The 14,437-nt window shown below is 34.2% G+C and overlaps 1 protein-coding gene across 1 annotated transcript; it reads left to right on the forward strand.

The window, feature by feature from the left end:
* Positions 1-6,390: 6,390 nt before the first annotated feature.
* On the forward strand, positions 6,391-13,692 carry g6pc1a.2 (glucose-6-phosphatase catalytic subunit 1a, tandem duplicate 2). Its single transcript, NM_001163806.1, is given in 5 exon segments — positions 6,391-6,666; positions 6,751-6,860; positions 9,768-9,876; positions 9,984-10,099; positions 11,965-13,692. Coding segments are annotated over 5 exon segments (1,068 nt in total). The 5' UTR covers positions 6,391-6,436; the 3' UTR covers positions 12,468-13,692.
* Positions 13,693-14,437: the final 745 nt, after the last annotated feature.

Genomic DNA, 14,437 nt, shown 5'->3' on the forward strand with positions numbered 1-14,437 from the left:
CTAACCGGACAAACTGGTTGCGGCAGGAAAGCCCTCCACATGGAGGAGGCGAGCTGTCAGCCCAGCCGGCGAGCGCGAAGAGAAGCGGCGTCACACTGGCCCGCAGCATTCGCTTAAAAAAAAACAAATGTGGCCATACGTACCTCCGGCCACGTAAATCGCAGTCTCCAGAAACGTCCGCGGGGCTACGTTTTTGGAATGAGCTTGGGTTGACCGCATGTCTTTGGACTGTGGGGGAAACCGGAGCACTTGGAGGAAACCCACGCAAACGCAGGGAGAACATGCAAACTCCACACAGAAACGGCTATAGACTCAGCCAAGGTTCGAACCAGCGACCTTCTTGCTGTGAGGCGACAGCACTACCTACTGCGCCACTGCATTGCCCATAAACAATATCCTGTCATCAATAATATTTTTAATATTATTATTAAAGTATAATTTTTTCATTTCCTAATAAATTATAAATACAAAATTTTATTTCTTAATAAATAGCCTCTATTTATTTATTTATTTATATGATTTATATATGATATTAGAATACTGTTACACTGTAAAAAATAAATCTGTAAAATTTTACGGTAAAAAACTGGCAGCTGTGGTTGCCAGTATTTCACTGTTAAAAATACAGTAAAAAACGTAAAAGTAATTTCACATTTATCCAATAAATTCCATTAATTTATATAATTTATCGAGGTAATATGTCCATATTTTTAATTACCAACATCTACACATCAATTTTTACACAGACAGGCACGTTAACACAGCTGTGCAGGTGATCATGAGAAAGATGAACCAATGCTCATGGTCAATAGAAGGTGCTCAGTGTCATTCACACTGCTGCTAAACACCAGTATTATAAGATGCATAAAATTAAAGTCATTAAACAATCATTGTTTATCAACACTGAATGTAACATCAATCTCTAACGAATACATAACTGATGAAGAAACAACTAAAAAGATCCATTTTAATGTCAACGAAAAGCATAAAAAGTGATGTGCCATGCAGGGAATTATGGGAAGGTCAATTTACGGATATTCGCCGTATATATTGAGGAAACATACTGCTAAGCAGGTTATGGATTTTTACTGTAGCGTTTTTACAGTTTTTGACCATTGAAATCACGGCCATTTCTTATAGTGTAGCTTTTGTAAGTGATTTTATGTTTTAGAATAGAATACGTAATGTTCATTCGTTCATTTTCTTTTCGGCTTAGTCCCTTCCAACTTATCCAGCACATGTTTTACGAGCGGACGCCCTTCCAGCTGCAACCCATCTCTGGGAAACATCCATACACTCATTCACACACATACACTACCGACAATTTAGCCTACCCAATTCACCTCTATCGCATGTTTTTGGACTGTGGGGGAAACCGAAGCACCGGCTCAAACCAGCGACCTTCTTGCTGTGAGGCAACAGCACGACCTACTGCGCCACCCAAATATGTAACGTTGTCAATAATATTTGCAAAGGAAACACAGGCCTTATATCTGCGGTTCACATATATTTCAATTAATATGGAATGCGAGTGCATGTTTTTACCAAAACAATTATTCAATTGTTTTTAAAATGTCTGTTTGTGTAAAACAATATAATTTGCACAAAATAATTGTGGGGATGTTTTCTAAAGAAGTTGTTACCACCCCATTTAGTGTGTCAATATGGCCGTTTTACGTTATACTAACGTGGTTTAAACGATGGACCTGCGACAGAGAAATTATGGGTTTTGGGAGACACTCGTCACTACTTCAATCTTTTTCCAAACAATGCATCGTACTATGATAGTTCAGTCTCGAGTTACGTCGTTGTTTGGGAAACGCAGTCCAGTTTGAGTTTCATTTTTTTGTTAAATACAGAAGCAGTTATTTTGCAGAAAGCTGAAAACCTGGAACCATTGACTTTCAGGAGTAGGAAAAACAAATACTACGGAAGTCAGCGGTTACAAGTTTTCAACATTCTTCAAAATATCTTAAGGGAACAAATACAAAGAGAGTGAGTAAAGCTAATTTTCTTTAATAAATATTAAATTGAATGATGCATGCTTAATATTAATAGAAATAATTGAATATATTGAATTATTGCACCAATTTATTAATTGTCAAACAAAAATGACAAATTATTCAGAGAGGTTTTAACAACAAACATTATTTTACTCATTAGATAAAAAGCCAATTTGAAAAAAAACGCAAAAAAATCTGAAGTTAGCATAATGATGATGATCAAATGACTGAAAATAAGGGTGGGGGGGGGGGTAAACACAAAGACATACCATCGCAACAGGGGATGTGGATATAGTCCGATAAAGGTGGCAACCATCTAGTCCTGGTCACAGACCTACCTACCCACACCGGTCGGTGAAAGCACAAGAAGGTGTAGGATGCAGGGGTAGGCAGGGATTGTCTATCTGTAGCTGTGTACGTGCGTCTGTGTGTGTACAGACCACAATCTACATGGAAATCAATGCTGATCAATGTAAATCATGTCCACAGAGTGTGCTAATCTTGTTAAGGTTACTTCCATCATGATAACACATTGAGCCCAACACACTCAGAAATAAAGATACAAAATCTGTCACTGAGGTTTTTCAAAGTTACCATACAGGTGGACATTAGTACATTTAGGGTACACTTTTGTACTTTTAAGGTACTATAAGGAACACATTTGTACTTTTTGAGTATTATTATGTACCTTTAAGGAATTGTTAGAAACAAAAGAAAAAAGGAAAAAGGTACCACCCCAGTGACAAATTTTGTCCTGTTATTTTCGAAAGTGTGTCATACACATGGCACCCTGCAGCACCAGGTATGACATAAGTGTATTCTGCTAGTTTCAGCCCAAAGCAGATATCCTTTTTTCACATCCTTTACTGCGTTAATTAAATTTAAAAATCCCATTTGTGCACCTGTAGGCGTCCTGGTGTGAAAGGAGGTGTGTTGTTGGCTCCTTGCTATTGAAATGAACTGCGCCATTAACCAACTAAAAGCTGCTCTAAAGTTAATGGAGCAGGTTTATATTTGTTATTTAAAGACCATTTTAGTGATTTGAGCGTATGTGAGTCCAAACATGCGAACACATTGCTTATTATGCACACAGGGATGTACAGCAGTCCACAAATTTCTTTCAATAACAAAAAATCTAATGATTGTTTTGTGGTGAAACTAGAACTGAATTTTACTGAATAGTTTTTAAACGAATTTTTACTCTTTTAACAAACAAAATTATGCAATTAAATATGGAATAATGTTTTAAGAGGGGGGAGTCCACCACCATTTCCCAAATACACAATTGAATGGAAGAGGCTCATTCTGTTGGGGGTCTTTAAACTCACAGAGATGGTCTTTAACCATTTTCTCGCCCAGTTTTTTCCGCTTACAAAATCCATCATTTAAATATAGAATGCGCCATGTCATGATGCAACTGATTCTTAAAGGGAAAGGAAGATGAGATTCTGATTGGTTTGATGCATGGTATGCCCAAAACACACCCACAACTGATTAAGAGAATCAGGACAACTCTTTTAGACCATGCTCTGGGTGCACAGACTGTTTTTCTCATCCTTAAAATCCCAATAGTGGACTCGGAAACACCCTAAGTGCAACTGCACTGAACAATTCACATAGATAGTTAAAATAGAGCTCCTTTAGAGCAGTGATTCTCAAAGTGGTGGTCGTGACCCCCCGAGGGGTCGCGGTACAATGAAGGGGGGTCGCCTGGTGATTTCCAAAAATCTATTTATTTTTATTAAACCATAAGAATTAACATATTTTATCCATAACTATACTGAAAATAAAAATAGTAGTTTATAGTTACTATATACTATATAGTTACTATAGTAGCTTATAGTTACTAGTTCTATTGGATTGGGACCCCTGGGGTAATTACATTATATTAAAGGCAGCAATAGCGTCAGATGCATTTTGATTTTAGAACATCAGGTTATACTTTCTGGCACATTTTAAGCACTGACACAAATTTAATTGGTGTGTCTGCGTCATTGCAAGGTTTCTGTATTTATAACCACCTCAGAGGATATTGGGGGTCGCGAGTCACTGGCATTGTTATTTTGGGGGTCGCGGGCTGAAAAATTTGGGAACCCCTGCTTTAGAGTATAAGGATAATTCTTTTAAATCATGCACACTGCATGCTGACCATTTTCAACATCCTTAATATAACATTCCACATCCTTAAAGTGGATTGAGGCATCTACTAAGTGCACCTGTGCCATGCACTTTAGACCATGCACTCAGACCATAAACAAGAACCCATTACTGTGTGTCCCAATGCTCAAACCATCTTAAACTAATTTTTGAACTTGGCAGTGAGTTCATTAAACTCAAAAAGACTTCTACAGAAACCTAATCTCAATCCTAAGGAGCACTTTTGGGACGTCAGTCAGGACAAAAGCCTCCAAGAAATGTTTATCGCACCTTATTGAGTCGATGTTCTTGTGTACCTAATAAAGTGGGCTGTGAGTGAAAAATGTAATTGACGGATGAACAAACTGTTCAAGCAGCAGATATAACAAGCTGATCAAAAGCTTTGCATTGATTACAACTTAGTTTGTGTTTTAAGCATCACAGATCAATGTAGTCTAATGATTCATTCACTTATGTAACACAATAAACAAAGCACTTCAATGCAAATCAGCGAGTGCTTGTGTAAGCATGCAGTCAAAAGAATGCCAGTCTGGGGGTGATAGCTTCCCACAGCTCTGAGATCATCTTCGGGATGGGATGACCCTATTTGTTTAGGTGCACTTATGCTCTATTTTTTCCCCTAAGAGTCAAAAATAACAGGTCTATAGATTACTCACAAGAAGTATTTGTCATTGCAAAACACAGTCTCAAATGAAGCAATACAAAGAAACAAACAAATAACAAAATTGTTAAAATATAAATAAAATAAAACTATTTATGCCTTTGTAATGGCAAAAATAAAACCTGGTACATACATAAATAAATACATGAATACATTAATAAATACATGAATAATAAATAAATAAATACCTGAATAAAATACAAAAATAAAGGCTGTTTTAAAGTAAATATTTACATTTGAAATAAAAATATGTATATATATTTTTACTTTTTAGTATGGTAAAAACAAATGAACCATTAAACAATTTAAATAATTTTATTTAATAAATAAAATTATTAAATCAGATATTTTCCTTAAGATTATTCTTATTATTGTTATTATTATTATTTTATTAACAGCTTTAAATATGTAAAAATAATTTCAATTGTCAAATATTTATATATAGATCAATAAAAAACATCAAAAAACATAATAGATCAATAAATTTTTTTTTTATTTTAAATGCTGATTTAAAATTATTAAATCAGATATTTCCTAGCAATTTATTTTGTCTTTATGCAATCTGTTCTGTTGTCCCATTAACCCCTACCCTCCCTACTTTTTTCCTTAAGAATATTATTATTATTATTATTATCATTATTATATTATTATTATTATTATTATTAGCTTTATGTATAAAAAACACAAATATCCTTCCTTAAGATTATTATCATTATTTTTTAACAGCTTTAAATATAAAAATATGTAAAACAAATATAAATATTTATTTATTTCTTATTTATACAATCTGTCCAGCTGTCCCAATAACCCCAACTCTCCCTCCTTTTTTCCTTAAGATTATTATTATTATTATTAATAGCTTAAAATATTGTTAAATATTTATACATTAAAGTAAATAGATAAATAAAACTTTTTTTTATTATAAATGATAAATTAAAATTATTAAATCAGATATTTTCCAGCAATAAATTTATTTTTATTTCATTAACCCCTTCCCTCCCTCCTGTTTCCCTTAAGATTATTATTATTATTATTATTATTATTAATAACAGCTATAAGTATAAAAAACACAAATATAGGAAGCAAATATAAATATATAGATTTACACTTTCAAACATTTTTATGCTGAGGTTGTTATATTGTGTATATATGTATTTATAAGTGTATATTTGTAACATTACATCCTTTTTTTTGTTTGTTTTGTCCTAATACTGTTCTGCAAGTTTTGCTCTCTGCCTGTTTGTAAACCTTAATTTGCTTAATTACAGTATTACTTTAATGTATATTGTAATATAAATCTTATTTATGATACAGAACCACTCAAGTGCATAATATTATTAACACAGTTATAGTTGCTGACTATAGCTGTATGTGTTTCTGAGGTCACCGATGAGTTCAGTACTGCTACGTCCTTTTTCTCCTGCACTTGTTTGTGCGTTATCTCTCCTGACAGGACAAACACTTTTTTTTCTGTTCCACTCTGTGTTTTATTACACATGTGCAAGGTTCAAAGATCATTTTGTGCATGCGTTGTGGTGGTGGGCCTGCTAGTATAAAAACCACAGGCAGGCGGTGGATGACTGTCACACTAGACGAGCTCTGAGAGAATCTAAACATGGATGCAGTGATGGATACAGTGCACGGGTTTGGTGTGAGCAGCACACAGTACCTTCAGACTCATTACAAAGATGCCCAAGGATGGTTTCTTTTCGTCTCGTTCGCCGCAGATCTGAGGAACACCTTCTTCATCTTCTTTCCCATTTGGTTCCATCTGAAAGAGTCAGTGGGCATCAAGCTTATCTGGGTGGCAGTGATAGGAGATTGGCTTAATTTAGTCTTCAAATGGTGAGCTAAGAAAGCATCAGTTGGTTTACTGTCAAATTCAATTGTTGATTGTATTTTTGATGACTGCTCACTCGTCTATTTAAGGATCCTTTTTGGAGAACGTCCATACTGGTGGGTCCATGAGACGTCCTACTACATGAACAGCTCAGCGCCTCATATTGAACAGTATCCCATGACCTGTGAGACTGGCCCAGGTGCGTCTTTTTCTTAACCTGTATAAAATGATGTGTAAGACAGTAATAATACAATAGTTGGTTAATGGAAGATACTTTATTATATAAGATAGAAAACTGCCTAATTAGACTTAAAGGTCAGTAAAATACACTTAAACAGAGATGCACTGATGTATCAGACAATACAGTCTATAAATGCAATCCTTGGATGCCTAAATTGTGACTTTTAATCGCACAACTCTAGTTTTCTTTCTTAATTGTCAGTCTTCGATTTAAAGTTCTGTTTTCGTTACTCACAATTCTGACAAATAAAACATTTAAACAGAGATAAACTGATGTATCAGACAATACACAGTCCATAAAATACCCTGTAAAAATGATGTGTATGACTGTAATAATAATACATAGTTGGTTCCTTTATTATATATGGTAGACAACTGTCTAATTAGACTTAAAGGTCAGTAAAGTACTCTTAAACAGAGATGCACTGATATATCAGACAATACACAGTCTATAAAAGCAAACAGCATTAGACATTATGATTTTTTTAAGAACTATAATCAATGCTTGTATCCTTTGGATGCTTAAATTGTGACTTTTAAATCGCACAATTCTAGTTTTCTTTCTTAATTGTTAGTCTTTGATTTAAAATTGTGTTTTCGTTACTCACAATTCTGACAAATAAAATAGAGATGCACTGATGTATCGAACAATACTCAGTCCATAAAAGAAATCAGCAATGAACATGGTATACTATACTCAAGGCTTGTATCCTTTGGATGCTTAAATTGTGACTTTTAATCACACAATTCTAGTTTTCCTTCTTAATTGTCAGTCTTCGATTTAAAGTTCTGTTTTCGTTACTCACAATTCTGACAAATAAAACATTTAAACAGAGATAAACTGATGTATCAGACAATACACAGTCCATAAAATCACCTGTAAAATGATGTATAAGACTGTAATAATAATACATAGTTGGTTAATGGAGGGTTCCTTTATTATATATTGTAGACAACTGTGTAATTACACTCAAAGGTCAGTAAAATACTCTTAAACAGAGATGCACTGATATATCAGACAATACACAATCCATAAAAGCAAACAGGATTAGAAATTATGATTTTTAAAATACTATAATCAAGGTTTGTATCCTGTGGAAGCTTATAAACTGTAACTTTTAATCTCACAATTCTTGTTTTCTTTCTTAATTGTGAGCCCTCGACTTAAAATTCTATTTTCGTTACTCACAATTCTGACAAATAAAACAGAGATGCACTGATGTATCGGACAATACTCAGTGCATAAAAGAAATCAGCAATGAACATGGTATACTATACTCAAGGCTTGTATCCTGTGGAAGCATGTAAATTGTAACTTTTTATTTAAAAATTGTGAGTCTTCAACTTAACATTCTGTCTTCATAACCCACAATTTTGACAAATAAAACATTAGTACTATATCCTCAGAACTGAGATTTAAAGTCAGAAATTGAAAGCGAAAGATACTTTTGAAACAGCAAGATTTAAACTTTGTTTTGCAAGAGATAATCACTTAATTGCAAGGTATAAACTCATTTAACTATCAGATGCAAGTTCAGAACTTTAATAAATAGGCCATAATTAGTAATTATTTCAAGGCATAAACTCTTGTGAACTATAAGAAAAAAAAATAATAAAAAAAAAAAAAAAAAAAAATATATATATATATATATATATATATATATATATATATATATATATATATATATATATATATATATATATTTATATATATATATATATATATATATATTTTTTTTTTGTAGTAGCCTAATTGTAATGTTTTTGAATTATACTATAGTAAGTAATGAATCTGTTGTGGCAATGCTATAGTTGCTGTGAAGATACATCAACTATATATTAACTACAGTATTTTTATCACAGTTTTTCAGTTCACTATAGTTATACTGTATAACTATAATAGTAAATACTATCATATAGGCAGCTTATAAACGTTACTAGTATGGTATACTGTAATACTTACTTAAATTAATATATTATCCATGTAGGGAGGAGAAGGTTGCTTTTTATTCCATGGCAGCCAGGCAAACAGAAAATTGAACGAACAAAATGCATTAATAAGTAAGCATTACCATCATGGCGAAATTAAAACAATGCTCTTAAATGCACGTAACAGTACACTTGTCGCCTCAGTTCAAACTCTTCTAAGTTTTACCGCGAAATAATTATAAATGGATGTCTAAAGGTAGGTCAAAAGTACTACTATTAAATAAACGTTACCATTTTAGTTGCCACCAAAAAGGCTCAGCATTGGTAAACAATGAATGAATGTCGATTTCATTCACCCTGAAAACGTACCGCGCCATTTGAATACGTTTTACCTCAGTCTGCAATACAAGAACATTCACTGACAAGAGCTGTCATTTCAAAACATTTTGATTTTACATTTCATGACCCCATTAAACCGGGAAAGGTCCTCAAACAAAACAAGTCAGCTTATAGGCCTATAAGTCGACAAAAATGTAAACTAATATTCACAGAAATCTTCGTGATGGATTTAACTTACACAAGGTTAAAATGTTTCAAATTGTTTCCTTCATTAGTTTCGGTTTTATATCGATTATTATGTTGTTAAATGAACGTATATTGTATTATCTTTGTATAACTATGATGTACTTTTGAATTTGTGTTTATGACACCAATAATTTGACTATTTTGCTTAACTTTAACGTGGTTTTCCCTTTGCTTACTGTGTGGCAATTAGCATATAAGAAAATTAAAATGAAAGCAGATATTGATAATTTAGTATATTTTATTTGATAGGACTAAAAAGTTGTTGCAGCCACAGAACACATTAGCTCTCTTCAAAGGTATTTCATCTTATAGCAAAAATCCCTCACTCAACTTGATCTTCTTCTTGATACAGGTAGCCCATCAGGTCATGCTATGGGTGCTGCTGGTGTTTACTACACACTGGTCACCTCCATCCTCGCCATAATGCTTAGCAAAGGGAAGAAATCAACATCCAATAGCCTGTAAGTCAATCCCTATCATACAATAAAGTCATTTGACATCAGCTGGAGCTTTGGTTTCAAATTAGTGGCTTTGTGCAATGCATTCATACTGTTTGTTTTCTTCTCAGATACTTGCGTGGCTCACTTTGGACACTCTTCTGGACGGTCCAGATCTGTGTTTGTCTCTCTCGGGTCTTCATCGCCGCTCATTTCCCACATCAAGTTTTCGCTGGTGTCATTTCAGGTAAGCATTTTTAGATGAAACTGAAGTTTTTCACTGCATGTAAAAAGATGTTTGTGACAGAATAGGGCATCAATGGAAATTGAACCCATGACCAGTAATAGCTGTTGGAAAAATCAGGAATAAATAAATTTTTAAATACATTACAACAGAAAATGGTTATAATGGTTGTAATATAAATGGTTGCAATAATACTACTGGCTGTACATAAGTGAAAATAGATTACTTCTTGAAAAAACCAGCTTAAACCAGCCTAGGTTTTAGGTTTTAGTTGGTCGACCTAGCTGATTTTAGCTTGTCATTTGACCCTGACCAGCTAAGACCAGGCTGGAAATGGCTGGAAACCAGCCTGGAAATGGCCAAAACCCCTCTAAAACCAGGCTGGTCAACCAGCTAAAACCAGCCAACCAGCCTAGGCTGGTTTAAGCTGGATTTTTCAGCAGGGAAAACATAAACATTTTTATTAAAAATGTAACTACACTGTAAAAAACTCCTAGGGTCCACAGAATTACTTTATTTTCTTCCAATATAAATCGATTAGGTTACCTTAATTGCTTTAGCAAATTTAAGTGGATCGAACATAAAACTATTAAGTTGTGCCAAAAAACCCTCAAGAACTGTGTTGGTTCAGCTCATATATAAGTAGTTTGAACAAGCAGCAAAAGTGATTCTTTGAGTGTATTTAAACCATTTTTAATAGCGTATAATCTGTTTCTATATTATGTAGAGCGTCTAGCTTACCTAAATTGGTAAAAACTCCGTCAATACTTTCAAAAGTAAAGATGACAATATGTGAAGACCACACAATATCCTTATTTTTGTTGTCCAAAAAAACTTAAAATAAACTATATATATATATATATACACTATATATTTTTTTTATTTTAACTTTTAGTTTTCAGTAACCCAGTTAAAGTGCTTTCTGTAAACTGTATGCCGTAACAAAAAAAATCACAGCATTTAAGGTGTTTTCTTTATATACAATATAAAATTGTATACTATAATATAAAGTGGGTCTTAGAGTGTACAAGTAGCACTGTATTAAATCCCATTATCCAAGTCATGTCTTTAAAAATTTGAAAATGTATTTTACTCCAGTAATTTCAATGGAGTTTCTGTGCTAGCCTGCTGATCCTGACGGGTGCATGCGAGTAAATGGCTTTTCGTCTCATTTTACACTTTAACAACTAAAAAAATGATGAAGTCTATTTAACTAATTATATTTTAACTACATTACAGCATCAATGGTGTAAAAGAAACCGTAAAAAAAATAAAATCAAAAAAAGTCACATTAACCGTTCACCGGAAGTTTATCAATAGGGAAAAAAACACAAGCCGTGCATATACCCTATCTAAAGAACATTTTTCAGAATAAAAAGATTTTTATGTTAAAAAAGTTCTTCATGGAACCATCAAAGCCAATAAATGCCACCTTAACTGACACATTTTGCACCAGACACTTTCTTATGATCACTTAATGTCTCTAAAATAAAAGCAACAAAAATTAAGCATTGCGCATTTAAGAAGTGTGCTTCACACTGGTGAGTGGGCTTGACAAACCACCTGTAGAAACACTCTTCTTTCTCTATATATAAAATAACACTGTACTCTGAACATTCCTCTGCATACTTTCCACTTCTTGCGTGTATTGCCTCTTCTTATTGAATCACTGAATGCCTCTTTAATTGCAAGTCGCTTTGGACAAAAGCATCTGCTAAATGCTTAAATGCAATTAATAATATCCTTTTTTTTGTAAGAGTTGCAAGCATTTATAAAATGTAAAAAATTCTGTTGAACAATCTATTTATTGAGCTACTCAAGGATGTTTTAAGGTAGTAAAATACATGATTTATTGTTGTTTTCTACAGGCATGATTGTTGCAGAGGCTTTCAACAGGCAGAAATGGATCTACAGTGCGAGTCTAAAGAATTACTTCAACGTCACGCTCTTCCTGCTCTCGTTCGCTGTGGGTTTGTACGTCCTCCTGAAGGCTCTCGGTGTGGATCTGCTCTGGACTCTTGAGAAAGCCCAGAAATGGTGCGCCAACCCAGCCTGGGTTCATTTGGACACCACACCGTTCGCAAGTCTGCTGAGGAACATGGGCACCCTGTTCGGTCTGGGGCTCGGTCTTCATTCACCGCTGTACACAGAGAGCAAGAAAAGCAGCAACGCTTTTGTCAGGATCACCTGTATTATCGCATCTCTGCTCCTGCTGCATCTCTTTGACTCCATCAAACCACCAACGCACACGGCTGCTCTCTTCTACCTCCTGTCCTTCTGCAAAAGTGCCACTGTTCCCCTCGTCACGGTCAGCATCATCCCGTACTGCTTATCCGGAGCCCTCGGGTTACAGAGCAAAAAACAGCTTTAGGCTTGAAATGAACTGTATTAAGACTGTAAGGAAAGTTCACACTAGCATCTTTTCAATAGTGCATCCCGAACTGCAAATAATGCTGCAAAAATGTCTTGTTTCTAGTCCAAATATCTAAAAATTATTAAATCAATGAAGATTTTCCAGACAAGCAGATAAAAGTGTCTTGTTTTTAGAAATAATATGGCAAAATTAAGCAAGTTTTTCCCTTAAAACAACACTGTAAAACCCAAAAAGTTAAGGTAACTCAAACTACTTGAGGAAACCGATTGTAACAAACCATTTAAGTTCAAAAACTACTCCTAATGAGTACTTTGAACTTAATCCATTTGAGTAAACGAAGCAATTTGAGCACAGTAAAACCCAATAGATAAAGAGAACTCAAACCAACTGATTACTGTAAAACCCAATAATTTAAGAAAAACTCAAACCGTTTGAGGAAACTGATTGCTACAAACCATTTGAGTTAAAAATAATAATCTATATGAGTACTGTGAACTTACTCCATTTAAGTTGAGGTACTGAGGTATTAAACTAACTCATTACCTTCAACACTGAGTTCAAAAGTCTCTTTAAATTAGTAGAATTAACTTTCAGTACATTTTGAGTTAACTACACTCATTTCATTTGATAAAGACTGTTGGGTTTTACAGTGAAGCAAAATTAATCAACCAATGGGATTAGCTAAATAATATTGTTTTTCCTTTTGACATAAGATCATGTTGCTTACACAATTGGCAGATTATTTTGCTTGTTTAAAGGAAAAACTCAAATAATTTTGACATATTTTTACTGAAAACAAGACAATATGTTTAGCTTGTCTAGAAAATGCTTTTTGATTTAAGAATCTTTAGATTTTTGGACTATAAATGAGACAAAAGCAATTTTTTTGCAGTGCATTAGTCGAAGGAACACTGTGTTTTATAACTATGGGATGCTGATAAACTAGAGTTTAAATTATGCACTGTTATATCATGTGTTGTTTTAGCGTTTTTATATATTAGTGCCTTTGGATCTGCATGAAAAGGTCTGGCTTTTAATGGAAGAAGTGTTAAGTTCTTTTTTGAGAACTGAAATGGTGAACTTATATATAGGAGGACAGGTTTTTCCCTCCCTAAGATGTGTTCTTTAGTTTTTTTTTTTTTTTTTTGGATGCATTTTCTGTAATATAAACTATTTTTTGGAAAAATTCTTTAGGTCATTTTTAATAAAAAGCTGAAAATAACATGTTGTCCAGAGATTTTGTTCATTCATTTTCTTCATATTAATTTTCTTGTCAGCTTATTCCCTTAATTAATCCGGGGTTGCCACAGTGGAGTGAACCACCAACTTATCCAGCTCATGTTTTACACAGCAGATGCTCTTCCAGCTGCAACCCATCTCTGGGAAACATCCATACACACTCATACACTATGAACAATTTAGCATACCCAATTCACCTATAGCGCATGTCTTTGGACTGTGGGGGAAACTGGAGCACCCGAAGGAAATCCACGCAAACGCGGGGAGAACATGCAAACTCCACACAGAAACGTCAACTGGCCAGCCGAGGCTTGAACCAGCGACCTTCTTGCGTGTGGCGATAGTGCTAACCACTGAGCCACCTCAACAGATAACTTAAATAGCTCTATTTGGCAAACAAAACGAATACATTTATAAATTTATTGGGATGATTTTGTAGAGTGCATCTGCATAAGGAAACACACAGTAGAGCAGGGGTGGCCAACCCTGTTCATGGAGAGCCACCTTCCTGCAGATTTGCAACCCATATCAAACACACCTGTCTGTAATTATCACGTGGTATTCAGGTCCTAATTAATTGGTTCAGGTGTGTTTGATATGGGTAGCAACTGAAATCTGCAGGAAGGTGGCACTCCAGAAACAGGGTTGGTCACTCCCGCAGTAGTGCATCAATTCAAATGAAAGAGTCTAACAGTATTCAAGTACAGAAATATAAAAATCAAATGTAC

The sequence above is a fragment of the Danio rerio genome, chromosome 12 (assembly GCF_049306965.1).
Source record: "Danio rerio strain Tuebingen ecotype United States chromosome 12, GRCz12tu, whole genome shotgun sequence".
NCBI classification, from domain to species: domain Eukaryota; kingdom Metazoa; phylum Chordata; class Actinopteri; order Cypriniformes; family Danionidae; genus Danio; species Danio rerio.